The sequence below is a fragment of the Cynocephalus volans genome, chromosome 11 (assembly GCF_027409185.1).
Source record: "Cynocephalus volans isolate mCynVol1 chromosome 11, mCynVol1.pri, whole genome shotgun sequence".
In the NCBI taxonomy this organism is placed as follows: Eukaryota; Metazoa; Chordata; class Mammalia; order Dermoptera; family Cynocephalidae; genus Cynocephalus; species Cynocephalus volans.
The window spans coordinates 96314690-96329269 of record NC_084470.1 but is presented as its reverse complement, the minus strand read 5'-3'; the positions used below and the strand labels follow the sequence as shown (position 1 = coordinate 96329269).

Here is a 14580-nt window from a genome sequence, read left to right as displayed (position 1 = left end):
GGAGATTTCTGGGTTTTGAGTTCTGGCCTAAAAACCCCATCTTATTTCAATGGCAAGTTGCTGAAACTTGCCTATGACTTCTCGTTCACAGTCTTGGGCCCTGGGACAGCCCTGCAGAGCAAGGGGGACAGTGACTGAGCTTCCCTGAGGCTTCGGTTCAGGCTGAGCCATCCCAGGCCCTCCAGCCACTCCTCACAGAATGGGGTCTGCAGCAGTTCATCAGCCTGGGTCCCTCCTCGGCTCACAGAAGTGAGACTTTATTTTTAAAAGTCTGTCCAAATATTTAGTCAATTAAGAAAAAAAAAGGTTGTCTTCTTCTTGAGTTTAGGAGTTCTTTATTTCAGAAATTGGTATTTTTCTCCCAGTTTGTGGTATGCCTTTATGTTTTCTAAAAGGTATTTTTTAAAATTTAGGTAAAGTCCTGTCTGTTGTTGTTTTTTAATTTTTTCATTATATTTTCTTATTGTTCTAGGAAATCTTTGTCTGACTTAAAATCACAAATATTTTCTTCTATGTTTTCTTCTAGAAGTTTCATGATTTTAGGTCTGTGATCCGTTTGGAATTTATTATTGTGAATGGTGTGAGGTAAAGACCAATTTTCACTTCTTCCCACATGGATACCCGGTTGTTCCAGCACATTTTGTTGAAAAGGCCGCCTCGTCACTTTTATTGATCAGGGGGTACTTAACCACTTGCCTTCCCCACGTCCTCTTGGGTTCTAGCCTCTGAGGATTTTCCTTACTACCCTATGAGTTCCGCTGCACAATTAAAGGCGTGCTTGATTTATATCATCCAGCATTTCTGTGTGTTTTGCCACAGGATGATTTTCTCCGGCCATTTAACCCATAGTATTGCTGGGGACAGGAGTGTCATCCTCGTCTCACTGCCCTCCTGGGCCCCTTCCTCTGGCATTGGGTCCACATCCACACACAGGGATGGAGTGGAGGGGAGAGAGTGGATGAGCGTGGGACTGTGCCTAACGCTGTCAGGCACTGCCTGTATGGCCTTGCTTTCTTTGGGCCTCAGTCTCCCTTTTTATAAAGTGAGGGGTCAGATCCCTTATCCCTGGGTTTCCTTCTCATTTTAATTTTCTCTGACACTGAGTTTATTCACAGACAGCCTTCCCCTCCCCTGGGCCTTTCGCTAGGTCGGCCTGAACAAGAATTAGGGAAAGGGTGCTCGGTGATAAGGACAGACCCTGCCCCCACTTCCTGGAGGCCACAGGGCTGTGACCATTGGATCTTTGGGCTGGGCTGGCTGTACCTGAGTGCTGAGTGCTGCCATGATCACCGCCACCTGCAAGGGCAGGGAGGGTGCAGCGGCCGCAGCAGCGCCCCGCTTACCATCGCTAGGTTCTGTCTGCTTGGGTGGCTGCGCTTTCGGCCTTAGAAAGCCTGCACCTCCCTGTATCCAAAGAAGCAGACATCAGGAGACGCTCGAACGAAAAGACCCAGCTGCTCTAGTCTGACAAGAGTGCATGGCTTTCTCAGCTGACCCAGCACCTTGCCATCACACCTGGTTAGTTGGGGGCATTGTTGAGGGGTGAAGCCTCATCCCCCATCCTGGTGTTTCCCTGGGAAGAGGCTTCCCCTCTTCCCCTTCCTCCCTGGCAACAGTCTGATTATGCAGCACTGGCCATTCACGGCCGTTCCACCAGTGGGAGGTACGCCGGCTCATGGGCAGCTCGGTTTTGCCCCCCTTCAGTGCGGTGAAAACCCTGCGGAGGGCCCTGCAGAGAAGGTCTGTGCTCCCAGCACACGCAGATCGCTTGGCACACCCACGGAAGCACGGCTCCCACTTGGGCCCGAAGGCCGGATCCAGGGTGGCGGGTACAGAGGCCTCATTTCAGGCTGAGGCCTGAGCCCAGGTCTCCATTCCAGCCTTCCCAGGATCTGGCCTTGGGGGCTGGAGGGCACCTGCATGCAAGGACAGAGGTGGGGCTGGTCTCCCTTGCCTTCTGCTTTTTCTCTGTCCTTGTGCTTGGGGGTGGGGGAGTGATTAGACCCCTGGGACTACTAACAAATATCAAGGACCTTAAATCTCAAAGGATGCAGGCTTAAGAACACAGCGGGCCATTTCAAATCCATTTCTAGGGGGACAAATGTATAATTCAAAAGATGTCTTTGAATGATACAAAGGATAAAAAAGGATAAAAATTAAACCTCAAAAAATTCAGATTAAAAAAGCATATGTTATGGGGGAGCACAAGTAGTTACATGCAAAACACTTCACCAAATGCCTCCTGAAGATTGCGGCCTGGACTCTCCTCTGGGCTTGGGGTCCTTGCTGCTCCTGTGAAGTGGCTCTGCCGAGCCCCAGCCAAGCAAGCTCAGAGCTGCCAGCCCAGGGCTGCTGCTGTGTCTGGGATTTGGGCAAGTCAGCACACTGGAGGGCCCACCGTCTTGGGCTCCTTGATGCTGGTAGGGATTCTTCGGGCTGGGGCTCAGGGAAGGGGTGTCTGAGCCACCAGAGGGCCCTGAGGCTGGGCTAAATGCAGCTGTTAGCCTGCCAGGGGCCACGGGGGCTCTGGCTTGCTGGGAGCCACTGAAGGGCCCTCGATGTGGCCTCACTGCCACCACCTCTCCAGCCCACTTCATCCTCTTCCTGTCGTTCTTCCTCTTGCTTGTCCCTGCCTCCCTCTCGCCTCCCTCCTCCCACCCTCTCCCTTCTTGTCATCTCTCCCTCTCTCCCTTTGTCCCTTCTCCCATTTATTCTTTCTGTCTCCCTCTTCCTCCTCTTTTCTCTCATCCTCCCTTCCACCTGGGCCAGGATCTGAGCCCTTCCCCCCTCAGTGAAGGGCAGGAGGGCACACTTCAGTCCCATCTGAGGCTTCCCAGGGGTTACCAGCTCATTGAGCTTGGCCCCCTGCAGTGAGACACGTGTTTCTTGGGAGTGGGAAATTCTCAGGCCAACTTAACTGACCACAGAGGAAGCTCTGGGTTGGGGTAACCAAGTTTCGAGGGACTCGGCCTGGAACAGGGCTGTTGGGGGCCTCTGACCTTGCTGGAGCCAGATGAGCCAGGCCTGCCCGGCCTATCCCATGGCCTCACCCAGACACTGGAGGCATGCTTGTTTATTACAAGAAGGGGATGGGAGATGCGGAGGCAGGGCTGGGCGTGGGAGGAGCAGCATCCCAGCCTTTGGCCTGGCATGCTCTGGATGCCGTCATTTTTTGGAGACCTGTTTCTTCCAGGTGGTCAACGTCTTGCTGCTCTTCCCAATTTTGCTGAAAGGATGTAGCTCCACTTCAGGCTCTTTCAACCTGAATATCAAAAATAGAGAGAAGCGAATGCTGGCAACTTGGTGGGAAGGGACGGTCTGAGCAGAGTCCAGGCCCTGGCCTGCCCCGGGCAGAGGTGGGCATGGCCCTCTCCCTTGAACAAGTGAGGCCATCTGGGTGTTGTTCCAACCTGGGGTCCTGGTGGCACCTGTGACCTTTCTACATGCTCATGGTTTCGGTTTTCTATCTTCACGAGAAATGTGCAATTTCCATGCCTAGCAGAACACACGATTCATTTCAGTTACCACCACCAGGTTGGTGAATTTTGACGGGTCCAGCAAGTTTCTTGCAGGGAGACAGCGGGACAGTCTCCACCCTTCTCAGATAGGTGGGCCTGGACCGTGGGGTTTTGCTGCAAAGTCTACAAAAGGCCATAATCTCCACCCCGGACCACTGCTAGCAGCCCTGGGAAGCAGCCTCAGTGGACATTGTGTTGATAAAACGGGCCAGATGTCAGGGATCATTGGAGATGACCCATGCTTGTGGGGGAAGTGACTTGCCAAGGTCACATAGCCCTGTGGTAGCCTTTGTGGCCTGTGGCCTTGCTGTGGGCCACGCCCATTCTGCGGCCCCAGGCTGCTGTGGCACCTACTTCTCAGCTTCAGGAGCAGATTCCTTCCCTGCCTTGTCTCCCAGGGCCAGCGAGGAGAAGCTGCCTTGGATATCTTCTGACGTCGCTCTCTTGACATGTCTCTCTCTCTCTTCTGATTCAGAATCCTCCGTGCTCAGGATAGAGGCTGAAATACTGCAGGGAGGCGGGGCAGGGGGCAGTGCTCAGCAGGGGCCCTGGGCTCACTCTGCGCTGCCCCCTCAATGTTCCAGCTCCTAGAGAGACCCCTGTGCTCTCCCCAAGCACTTCTCCTCCTGAGGGAGGTGAAGGAAGAATCTGACCACCCTGGGACCCAGTGATCAGCGGAGCTCAGCTTCCTTGACTCCTGTGTCAGCTACACCTGTGCACCCAACGGTGACCCCAGGACATGCCTGCGGTGGAGGGAGGGCTTGGAAACGCAAGCAACACAGAGAGTCAAGCAGGCCAGGGAAATATGTCATTGTGCAAGGTGCTGTGGGCTGAATGTGTCGCCCCCAAATGCATGTGTTGAATTCCTGACCCCCAGTACCCTGGCATGTGACCTTATTTGGCAATAGGGTCATTGCAGATGTAATTAGTTATAATGAGGTCATGCTGGAGTAGAGTGGGCCCCTAATCCGACATGACCTGTGTCCTCATAAAAAGGGGAAATTTGGACACAGACAGGCACTTGGGGAGAACACGATGTGAAGACTGGAGCGGTGCTCCCACAAGTCAAGAACTACGCAAAGCTGGAGAGAGGGCTGGAACAGATCCTGCCCTGGAGACTTTGAGGGAGCGTGGCCCTGCCCAAACCTTCATCACAGACTTCCAGCTCCAGAACCGTGAGACAGTAAGCTTCTGCTGTTTAAAACACTCAGTTTGTGGTACCTTGTGTCTTAGACTGTTTGGGCTGCTATAACAAAATGCCATAGACTGGGTGGCTTGTAAACAACAGAAACCGCTCACTGTTCTGGAGGCTGGATCCAGTGTCTGCAGAGGGCTGTCTTCTCCATGCTCCTTCATTCAGCAGAAGGGGCAGGGTCTCTCTGGGTCCCTTTCATAAGGGCACTAATCCCACTCAAGAGGACTCCATCCCCATGACCTGATCACCTCCCCAGGGCCACACCTCCTAATATCATTACCTTAGGGGTGAAGATTTTGGGTGGACACCAACATTCAGGCCACAGCCCCTGCGACAGTGGCCCGAGCAAGTGCACACGCGTGGCTGCCCTCATGTAGCACCCACCCCACGGCTTTGCGGCTGCTCAGTTTATGTTTCCTGGTTCCAGGATGTTTTTGAACATCACAGCGGCCCTGGGAAATAGGCAGCTGAGGGACGTTTGTCCCATTTTATGGACAAGGGAGTTGAAGACCAGAGAAGTGAGTGGGCTAGTTCGAGGGCATACACTAAGTCATGGCAGGGACAGGGCCGGTCCTCTGCTGTTGGGCGATTCTGTCCTATTTATTGAGCCCTGCTGTGCACCTGGCCCAAGGTGCAGGTGCACCTATGCCAAAGACTCAGTGTGGAGTCCCAGTGGTCTGGGCTAAGCTGGGTGGGGGCTGGGGCTGGGTGTGGAGAGACAGTCCAGGGAAGGGGACATCCTACAAATGCTTCAAGTAATATTCGGTGTGGTGACGGCTATTTAAGTCTCATTTGTTTTTAAAGAGCAAACAAGGGTGTTGCTTTGCCCCCCATGGATTTGTCACCCCACTTCCCCTGGATGACAGAGCCACAAAGGATTACTCAAAGCCCATCTCTTCTGAGCAGTGAGAAGCCCCAAAGTGGTTAACTTCCCTGGAATCCTCAAGTGAGAGGCATCCCTTCCTTGGGGAATTAACCCCGAATTGGGGTTCTCTTCCTGCATTTATTTTCCAGACCAGGAAGTTAAAGGAAGAGAATATAGGTGGGGTTATAGTTTAACAATATAGGCTGGTAACTTTCAGTGAAACACGTCAGATGACATTCCAGTAAGGCAATTAAGTGGTCCTATCAACAAAAGCTTGTCTTAGCAAACATTCCTTCTCCCTCCAGCAATTTTCCAGTATCTTTACATAACAATCAGTAACTAGTCTGTCCTTGAGCCAGCAACCTTGCTGTGCCACAAATCTTTATCTTACGCCAGAGACTTTATAGCCTGAGGAAAACTTCCTGTCCTTTGCAAGGTCAATATTTGAAACTGCAAGGCTTTGGAAAACCAGGCCCTGTGAAGTACATTTGCATTATGAATATTCCACACAGGGGATAAACATGACTTGCTCAAGGCTAGGCAGGGCCTTTCAGAAATGACAATAGACAGCAGGGCCTCTCCCATTATTTCTAGGGTCATAGAAAAATTAAAAATGGAGAAATACCAAAACAGGGTCACAGAACCTGGGCATATCCACAATGTTTGCATGTAACAGACTCACACCTCTCTCCACCCCTTGCTCTCCCACCCCATGCCAAACCTGGCCCCCAGGGAGTGGGCACACAAAGTCGAACTGACCCTCTGAAACACCCCATCTGGAGGTGAGGCACATTCCCACCCTGGGGATCTAACCAGCCAGTAGGGGAGACAGTAGGGGAGGCAGACAGTAGGCCAATTAACTCTGGTCTTAGGCAGATGATGTCTCAGCAGGACGATGTGACATCGGAAGGGACAAAACAAAGGCTTCCCACCCCCACTGGTCTTGCCCCTTCCACAGAGAGCCAGAGCATCTTCCCCAACAAAGCTTCCTGGATGTCTCCTCCTCAAAGCCCCCATAGCTTTGGCCACACTCGGGAAGGCCACAGCCCCCTGGCTGGGGGTCAGGCACCTTGCCCCCAGCTCCCACAGTGCCCCCCTCAGGATTCTCCACCTGAGCTGCTGGAAGGCGAGCCTCTTCCTGTTTCTAAGAGGGCCCGTGGCTCTCTCTGCCTGGTCTGCCCTACCACCCTCTGCCAGCCCTGCCCTGTGTCACCACTCTGTCTGTCCTTGCAGGTAGTCCCCACTGTAGTGTGTGTGCAGCACAGCAGTGCCTCTCTGCTCGCAGGCACAACTGCAGGTACTGTGAATAACGTGTGACCCCGACAAGGGAGGCAGGGTACAGCAGCACTTGTGTGCAGGTGGATGCAGTCCAGACTTACAGGGTGCCACGTCCTCAGGACGACGCTCCTTGAGTGTTCTGGGTTATACTCCCCAGCCCAGGTGCTGCGGAAGTTTTCGTGATAGCTCCCGCCTGCCGAGCCCTCCCAGGTGTCAGAGTGTTCTTGGTCCCCTCCATCTGGTGGCATGTGTGAGGATGAGCCTCAGCTTCCCCTGCCTGAGCCTTGTCACATCAGCACATCAAAGAGAGCCCCAGAGGGGCCGAGCAGGCATGGACCCAGCGCCAGCATAGTGCCGCCCTTGGGAGGGTGGTCCCCATCTGCTACAGAAGAAAGGAGAGCAGTGCAGGCTGGGAGGGCTGGGGGCCCCATGCTTCACGCAGTTCTGGTCGCCAGGCCAGTCCTGGCTCCCCACTGGACCACTGCTTACTGGAGAACCTTTCTCAGGCCTTATCTTGGTGCAGGCCCACTTAACTCCAGCTGAAGACAGGGACATGGCAGCTCCCCCCTGAAGCCCATGCCACCTGCCCCCACAGGCTCCTTCTCCTCCCCTATCCCCACTCAGCCTGGCTCTGCGCATCGCAGGGCTCAGAGAGGCTCCAGGGTGGCCCACGTGTGGGGAAGGAAGCTGTACCGCGAGCACCCCAGGAAGCCTTCTGGAGGGTAGGAAGTGTTCACTCTGGAATTCCAGGCTATGGGACAGGGACAGAGACAGACACGGGCAGGTCGGTGGAACAGGTGGGAGCCGTTCTGGCAGCCAGTGCAAGAATCAGACCTGGGCGAGGGTGGGCTTCGGAGACCTGCCGGCCCCTGCCCTGGAAAACAGCCCTCTGTCTCCTCCCTCGCTGCAGGCACGTGGTACACAGCACCTCCTTCCCTTTCTATTTTTTGTGATTGAAAAGCACATATAATTTACCATCTTGACCACTTTTAAGTATATACACTCTAAATATTTTTAAGCATACAGTGTTAACTGTATGTACATTGCTGTGCAACAGATTTCTGGAACTTTTTCATCTTGCAAATCTGAAACTCTGTCCCCATTAAACTCCCTGTACCGCTCCACGCCCAGCCTCCAGCAATCTCCATTCTACTTTCTGTCTGTGAATCTGACTAGTCTAGGGACCTCTTATAAGGAGAATCATATGGTATTTGTCCTCTTGTGACTGGCTTATTTCATTTAGCATAATGTCCTCAAGGTACATCCATGCAGTAGCATGTCAGAGTTTCCTCCTTTTATAAGACTGTAGAATATTCCATCATATGGATAGATGACACTTTCTTCAACCACATACCCATCCATTGATGGGCAATTAGGCCATTTCCACCTTTTGGCTACTACAAATACTGTTGCTATGAACATGGGTGTACATACCTGTTCAAATCCCTGCTTTCAATCCTTCTGGGCATATGCCCAGATGTGGGACTGATGGGTCCAATGGTAGTCCCATGTGTGACTTTCTGAGGCACTGCCACACCAGTGCCCACAGTGGCCACATGGCTCCACGTTCCCACCGCCAGTGCCTGAGGCTCCAGTTCCTCCACAGCCTCATCGGCATTTACTGTTTCCTGTTTTCCTTTTTTTTTTTGATAGTGACCACCCTAATGGCTGTGAGGTGATGCCTCATGGTGGTCTTGATTTGCATTTCTCTGATGACTAGCGCCCTTCACACTTCTTCGCATCGGTTTCTGGGTCTGCTACTCAGCCAGGGTGGAGCAGGCTGAGACCTTGTTCAAACCTACACACCCCCAGAGCCGGGCACCTTGCCTGGCATGCAGCAGTTGCTCAGAGACTGAAGCAGTGACATGGCTTTTAGGCCCAAAAGTTGAGCTGCCATGGGAGGGAGAAGCCTCCTGTCTCTGGAGGCGTGTGAGGGGCAGCCACTGCCACAGCAGCCTGATTATCAGTGGACACCCTGGGCTCAGCCAGCCCTTCCTCTTACCAACCTGAACTCTGTCCCCTGGGACAAAAATCAGCCCTAGGTCATCACTCAGTAACATTTCCCAAGGGTCTCGCATGCGCCAGGCCCTGGGAATGAAACGAGGACACAAAGAAGGGAGAGGGGATGCCGAGGGCATGTGACACAGAGACCCCCTCTCTGCCAGCTGGCACAGCTTAACACATGCACAGAGACTTGCTCTGTCTTTCCCAAACCCCTGCCTGCTCCTCAAGAAGGGCTGCCCCAGGTGACCCCAGCCCCTCTGGGCTGCCTGAGAGGCCTGCTCTGCAGTGGCCTGCTCGCCACTCCCGGAGGCCCCGCAGCTTCTTCCAGTCGTCTTTGGGCTGGCCTGCCCCCGCCCTTCTGCTCTGTGTGTTAGAAGCCAGTTTTCCCACTAGGCGCGAGCCCACCCCACTCTCAGCAGGAGCTCACCAGGCCTCAGCGGGAAGCCCTTCTTCCCAGCACCCGTGTCTAAACTCCTTTCAGCAAAGCCCTGTCCTCCCCACAGTGGCCTCACAGACCTTGAGCCCAGACAGAGCAAGTGGCATCCAGCCTGAGTCCTCCCACTCTGCTCGTACAGAACCCAGAAGATCACAATTATCCTCTGGGTAAGGAAGACGTGATTCCCACTAAGGGACGTGAGGGCCTCCGCCCCCAGAGCTCTGAACGCAAAGCTTTGGCCAGTGTCCTGCTGGAGACAGAGGACGCAGAAACAAAACGTCAGCTCCAGGAGCTCTGCCTCCCGATCCTTCTGACTTCCAAGACTGTTTTTCCGCATCATGGTGCATCATGCTGGGACTTCCACAGCCACCGACCATAAACCTCCCAAACCTGAAGGTGAACATTTCTTCCTCCTCCCAAACCACTTCTCAGTGGCCGAGCACATCGAGAACCTTGATTCGGTCATCTCTCCCCCTGAAGAGCACAACTGATCAGCAAACCTTCCAGAGTCACCCACGTTGCATATTTAGGTTGGTCCTGCAGGCCGACACTGAACATCACTCTGCGGGTGTGACCGTACAAGCTACTACCTGATCCACGTTTATCCATCTTGTTCCTAAGGACATTGTGAAATGTCATCTGGTGTCTTCTGGAATCCAGATAACCTAGGCCGACAGCATGTCTCTCACTACGAATATAGTCACTCTGCTGGAAGAGGAATGGAGGTGGGTAGGGTGCTTTTAAAACTTCCTCCATCAGGAGGTTGAGTCTGGTCCCTGCCCTTGAAAATGGGCTAATCCTGGGACCTTCAGTGCAGTGAATGTATGACATTACATGATTTATGAGGCTAAGTAACAGGAGGCAAGACGACTTCTGCCTGGCTCTTTCATGGGATACTGGCTCTTGGAGCTCAGCGCCTTGTTGTGAGGAAGTCCAGACCACTTGGAGAGGCCCCGAGGCCCACAGTGATCGCCAGGCATGTGAGCAAGCAAGGCTTTGAGAACTCATCCCCAGCCAGCTTCTGACTGCAGCTGCGGGAGACACCCCACCAGGCAAGACCACCTGACTGAACCCAGTCAGCCCCAGGACCGTGAGAGATGATAACAATAAATGGTTGTGTTGTTTCAGACCACAGTGCAACAGAGATTACAGGAATGGCTGCTATGACAACATTTTCTTGTAAAGATTCCATTATTTTTTTTCCTCTAAGTACTCTCGAGCCATCAACCTATCAGGCTATTCTAGAATTAGGAGCATCCTACTGGTTTATAGTCCCAGGAATGTGTCCTTTCCACTTTCAGGAACCTAGACCATCTTTGTGTGTATGTGTCTAGTGTGTGTGTGGTATGTGTGCATCTTGTTTTCTGATTCTTTCCCTCCATTCCTCAAAAATTGCTGAAAACTGTTGTAAGCATACCATTAAGTCCTTTCAGAACCCCTGGATGTAAAAAATTAGGAGATGAGAACTCATTTTGATAAGAATATCACTAATGACTGCAGTTAGTCATCCTTCAGTAAATGTTAATGTTAGTGGCGTGCTGGCCTCCCAAGTACTGACGCATCTAATCCCCACGACCCAGTACGGGGAAGACTATCCTTAGTCTCCCTTTACAGACAAAGAAGTTGAGGCACAGAGAGGGTAAGTGGTTTGCCCGGGCCACACAGCTACTGAAGGTGGCCAGACTCATTTTCACTGCCCCCTCGCCTGTCTTAGGCACAGGCTGCTGTAGAGGGTTAGAAATCTTGATTCTCACTTGATTTTTAGAATACGGTTTTTAGGTAATGCATGTAGGAGGCAACAGTCTCAGGCCAGGGGGAAAAAGCCCACAGGTAGTGTGTCAATGGCTCGTCTCATCAACTCTAATCACCACTTAGGTATGGGATTGTATACTTTAATGATTTTAAAGCTAACAAGTGGTTGTCATACCAATCCTGTTAAGAAATTTTAAGAACTGCTGAAAGGAAAAATGTGAAAAAGTGTTTGCTAAGGGCAAGCTGTCTATTGGTGGAAACTTTAGAGACAATTATACTTAGATTTAATCATAAGAATGTAACTTGTGCTTAAATCATTTGAGGAGAGGTTATATTTTAGATAATGATTGCAGCTTGACCAACTTAGCTTTTCATAAATTGAACTCTGGAATGTCAAGTTGTTAATTTTACTGATGTTACTAGTTTCCATTGCTTAAGCTCTACTTAGCCATAGATAACTTTTGTCACACTGCTCATGTCTTTGTGTCCTTTTGAAATGATTGAATCAACTGGTTTTTCTTGCAAAACTTCCTTGTCTTTATAATAAAAAACAGAAGCTAACTTTGAATCGGGGCTGTACCCAGTTTTCTCCTCCTAACAGAGGAGCTGCTGAGGTGCAGTCCCTTCGGGCTTCTCATTGCACTCATGCTGCTTTGAGTAATCCTTTCTTTCATCTCCGTTATAAAGTGAGAAGTGTGACAGGCTGCCCTTTCCTATTACAGTGACCTCCTTTTGAGGACAGCTGGAGTCAACGGGAGCTGCATCTCTTTGTAGCTACATTTTTGGCATCGCCCACACTATGGTCTGAATGTTTGTGTCCCCCCCGCCCCCCAAACTCAGATGTTGAAATCCTAACTCCCAAGGTGATGGTATTAGGAGGTGGGGTCTTTAGGAGGTGATTAGGTCATGAGAGTGGAGCCCTCCTGAACGGGATTAGTGTCCTTATAAAAGAGACCCAGCAGAGCTGCCCTGCCCTCCCACCATGTGAGGACGCTCCGAGAAGGCACCACCTACGAGGAAATGGGCCTTCACTAAATACTGAGTCAGCCGGTGCCGTGATCTTGGGCTTCCCAGCCTCCAGAACTGTGAGAGAGAAATGTTGTTTATAAGCCACCCATCTACGGTGTTTCTGTAATAGCAGCATGAACAGACCCCCACACCCCCCACCCTCGACCAGGCAGTGGCCAGCCTTCTTGTGAGTACTTCTGAGAACACCTTTGCTTCTGGTCTTTGGCAACCCCCAGCAGCCTCAGCACATCTTCAATCTGGGCCATCCTGATATGTCCGTCCCCTCTCCCACCCCAACCCCCGTTCTGTCTTTGGAGTATTTCTTCCTTAACCTTGGGCCACCCCAGTGCCTCTGTCTTTCTTGCTCCCTGGCATTGTTGATGAAACGAACTTCAAGGACCTCTAAGCTCTCACCCTCTTTGAGTTGCATGTGATTGGGGTCTTGGTGACTTTTTTCTCTGCACCTTTCAGCATCTTCTCTTCCTAACGTCCACAGTCTCCTCCTGATCCTACCTTCTCTACCAAGTGCTCCAAGATGCTGGGATCACTCAGTGTGACCTCCACAGTTCCTCCAGGGGGGGATTTTCCCCAAACCTCATCAGGGTCGGCAGACACTCTGACAAGGACCAAACTCAGCTCACTTGGGTGAGATTGGCACCAGAACTCATAGAAAACTGAGGGGTCTGTGAGAGAGTTGGGGGTGCTGTGGGGGTGCAGCCACAGGCACCCCAAGTCTGCATATTGGTAACACTTTTTACAGATTTGATCATTTGCTTTACAGTTTACGAAGCCCTTTAGCAAACAATTTCCTAAGATCCTCACAACAACCCTGCAAGGTGGGCATTGTTATCCTCATTTTAAGGATAAGGAAACAGGATTAGGGAGGCAAACTGATTAGCCCACAGTCTCCCAGCTAGTAAAGAGCACAGCAGTGACCCCAGCCCTTGCCCTGGGACCCCAGGCCTGGTACGTTTCTCACTGCATTGCACTCCCAGGCACTCTAGAATCTGCTCATCTTCCCGAGTGCAGCTTCAGGCACTTCATAGAGCCCAACCTTCTTCCTGGACTAGGCTGTATGCATCTTGAGCCAAGAGACCCACATTTGACCATCTCAGGCGAGCTGGGCCCAGGAGGTGCTCAATAGGTTGACATCACCTGGTTGAAAGCCTGGGCTCACAGCCTTGAGGCAGACTCAAGCCAGCCTTCCTTTTCCAGGGCCTGAGGTCTATGGGGCCCTACTGGCAAACAGCAGAAGCAGGACTGTGATTGCACACAGGGTCTGTGGTGTGTGTGTGGGGCGGTATAGTGGGACAGAGGGTGGGGTGTAGTTGTGGCTCCGGCCCCCCAAACCCATGTCTTCATTATTTCCCCAACAGAAACCAGCAGCATGCAAACAATCCCAGGTCCTTCTTTCTCCAAGAGGGCCCTTTTTCCAAACTTGTGTCCCAAAGAAACCAACAATATGGCCTCATTTGCCCCTTGTTGCCGGCTCTTACTCCTCCCCACCCACCTGTTGTCCTGCTCTTTTACCACATGTGCTACAGGGGGAGGCCCTGCCCCATCTCCAGCCACTTCCACTTCACCCCTTTGGCCCCATCTGCCCCCCGACCCGGACTTCCCTCCCAACAGTCCAAATCTCCCCTCTCCCCTCCCCCCCTCCCCCCCACCTGCCCCCCAGCCTGTGTGTTTCCTGTTTTACCTGAATTTGTAGTTGTCTGGCAGGAAGTAGCCCATCTTGTAATCCTGTCGAGCCCGGAAGATCTGCTTCAGCAGATTCTGCTTGCTGAAGCCATATCCATTCAAAACACAGCCCCCAAAAAGGAGCTTTCCCCCAGCAAACATCTGGTGACAGGAAGGAAACAGAGTAGGAGAGTCCGTCAGTCCCTCAGCACACAGCACTGACTGATAAGACAGGCGAGCTCTGAATCTCAGGACAGTGCCATGGCCCTCAGAGCCTGTGCTGGAATGCAGGCTTTGGTGGCTGGGGAAGGGGTGGGGTCCCCCTGAGTCATCTACTGAGGTCCCGCTGCCCCGCCCAGGCGCCCTCAGTCAGAGGGCAGCCCCACCATCCCAGCCTTTGCCCCGGGCAGGCCAACCGGCTCCAATGCCACTTCACACACAAGCCCTCCAGACCCTAGGGGCCAGAAGGGCATCTTCTCTGCTCAGACGCCCCCACCCCCACACCCCCGCCAGCTGTCTGACCTGCTCTGCTCTGTGTGCACTGTTCAGGCCATCCCGGGGAATGGCAGCCCCTCGGGGAGAGGGGCTCTTGTACCCCCACCCTCTACAGGTCAGTCTCCAATTAGTAGACCCCTGTTCAAAGACTTCCATCACAGCATTATCAGTTATGGGAAAAAAAGAAAAAAGAAATAATCTAAATGTCCAACAGTAGAAGCACAGATAGAAAAAACTGACAGACCCTTATGCAGTGGTTAAAAACCAGGTATTACAAACTATTTAAAGACATGGAGAAATGCTCATGCTATTTTAATTTAAAAAGCAGGACCCAAAAGAATATATGTAG

General features: G+C 52.2%; 1 protein-coding gene across 1 annotated transcript in view; it reads right to left on the bottom strand.

Annotated features, from left to right (window-relative positions):
• Positions 1-3165: 3165 nt before the first annotated feature.
• The window catches only part of C11H3orf20 (chromosome 11 C3orf20 homolog), an 84077-nt gene continuing 72662 nt past the window's right edge, over positions 3166-14580 (bottom strand). The window contains exons 13-15 of the mRNA XM_063115453.1: positions 13756-13898; positions 3873-4025; positions 3166-3262 (exon numbers count right to left, since the gene is read on the bottom strand). Of these exons, the coding sequence (XP_062971523.1) occupies positions 3166-3262; positions 3873-4025; positions 13756-13898 (393 nt within the window). The remainder of the gene's footprint in view (positions 3263-3872; positions 4026-13755; positions 13899-14580) is intronic.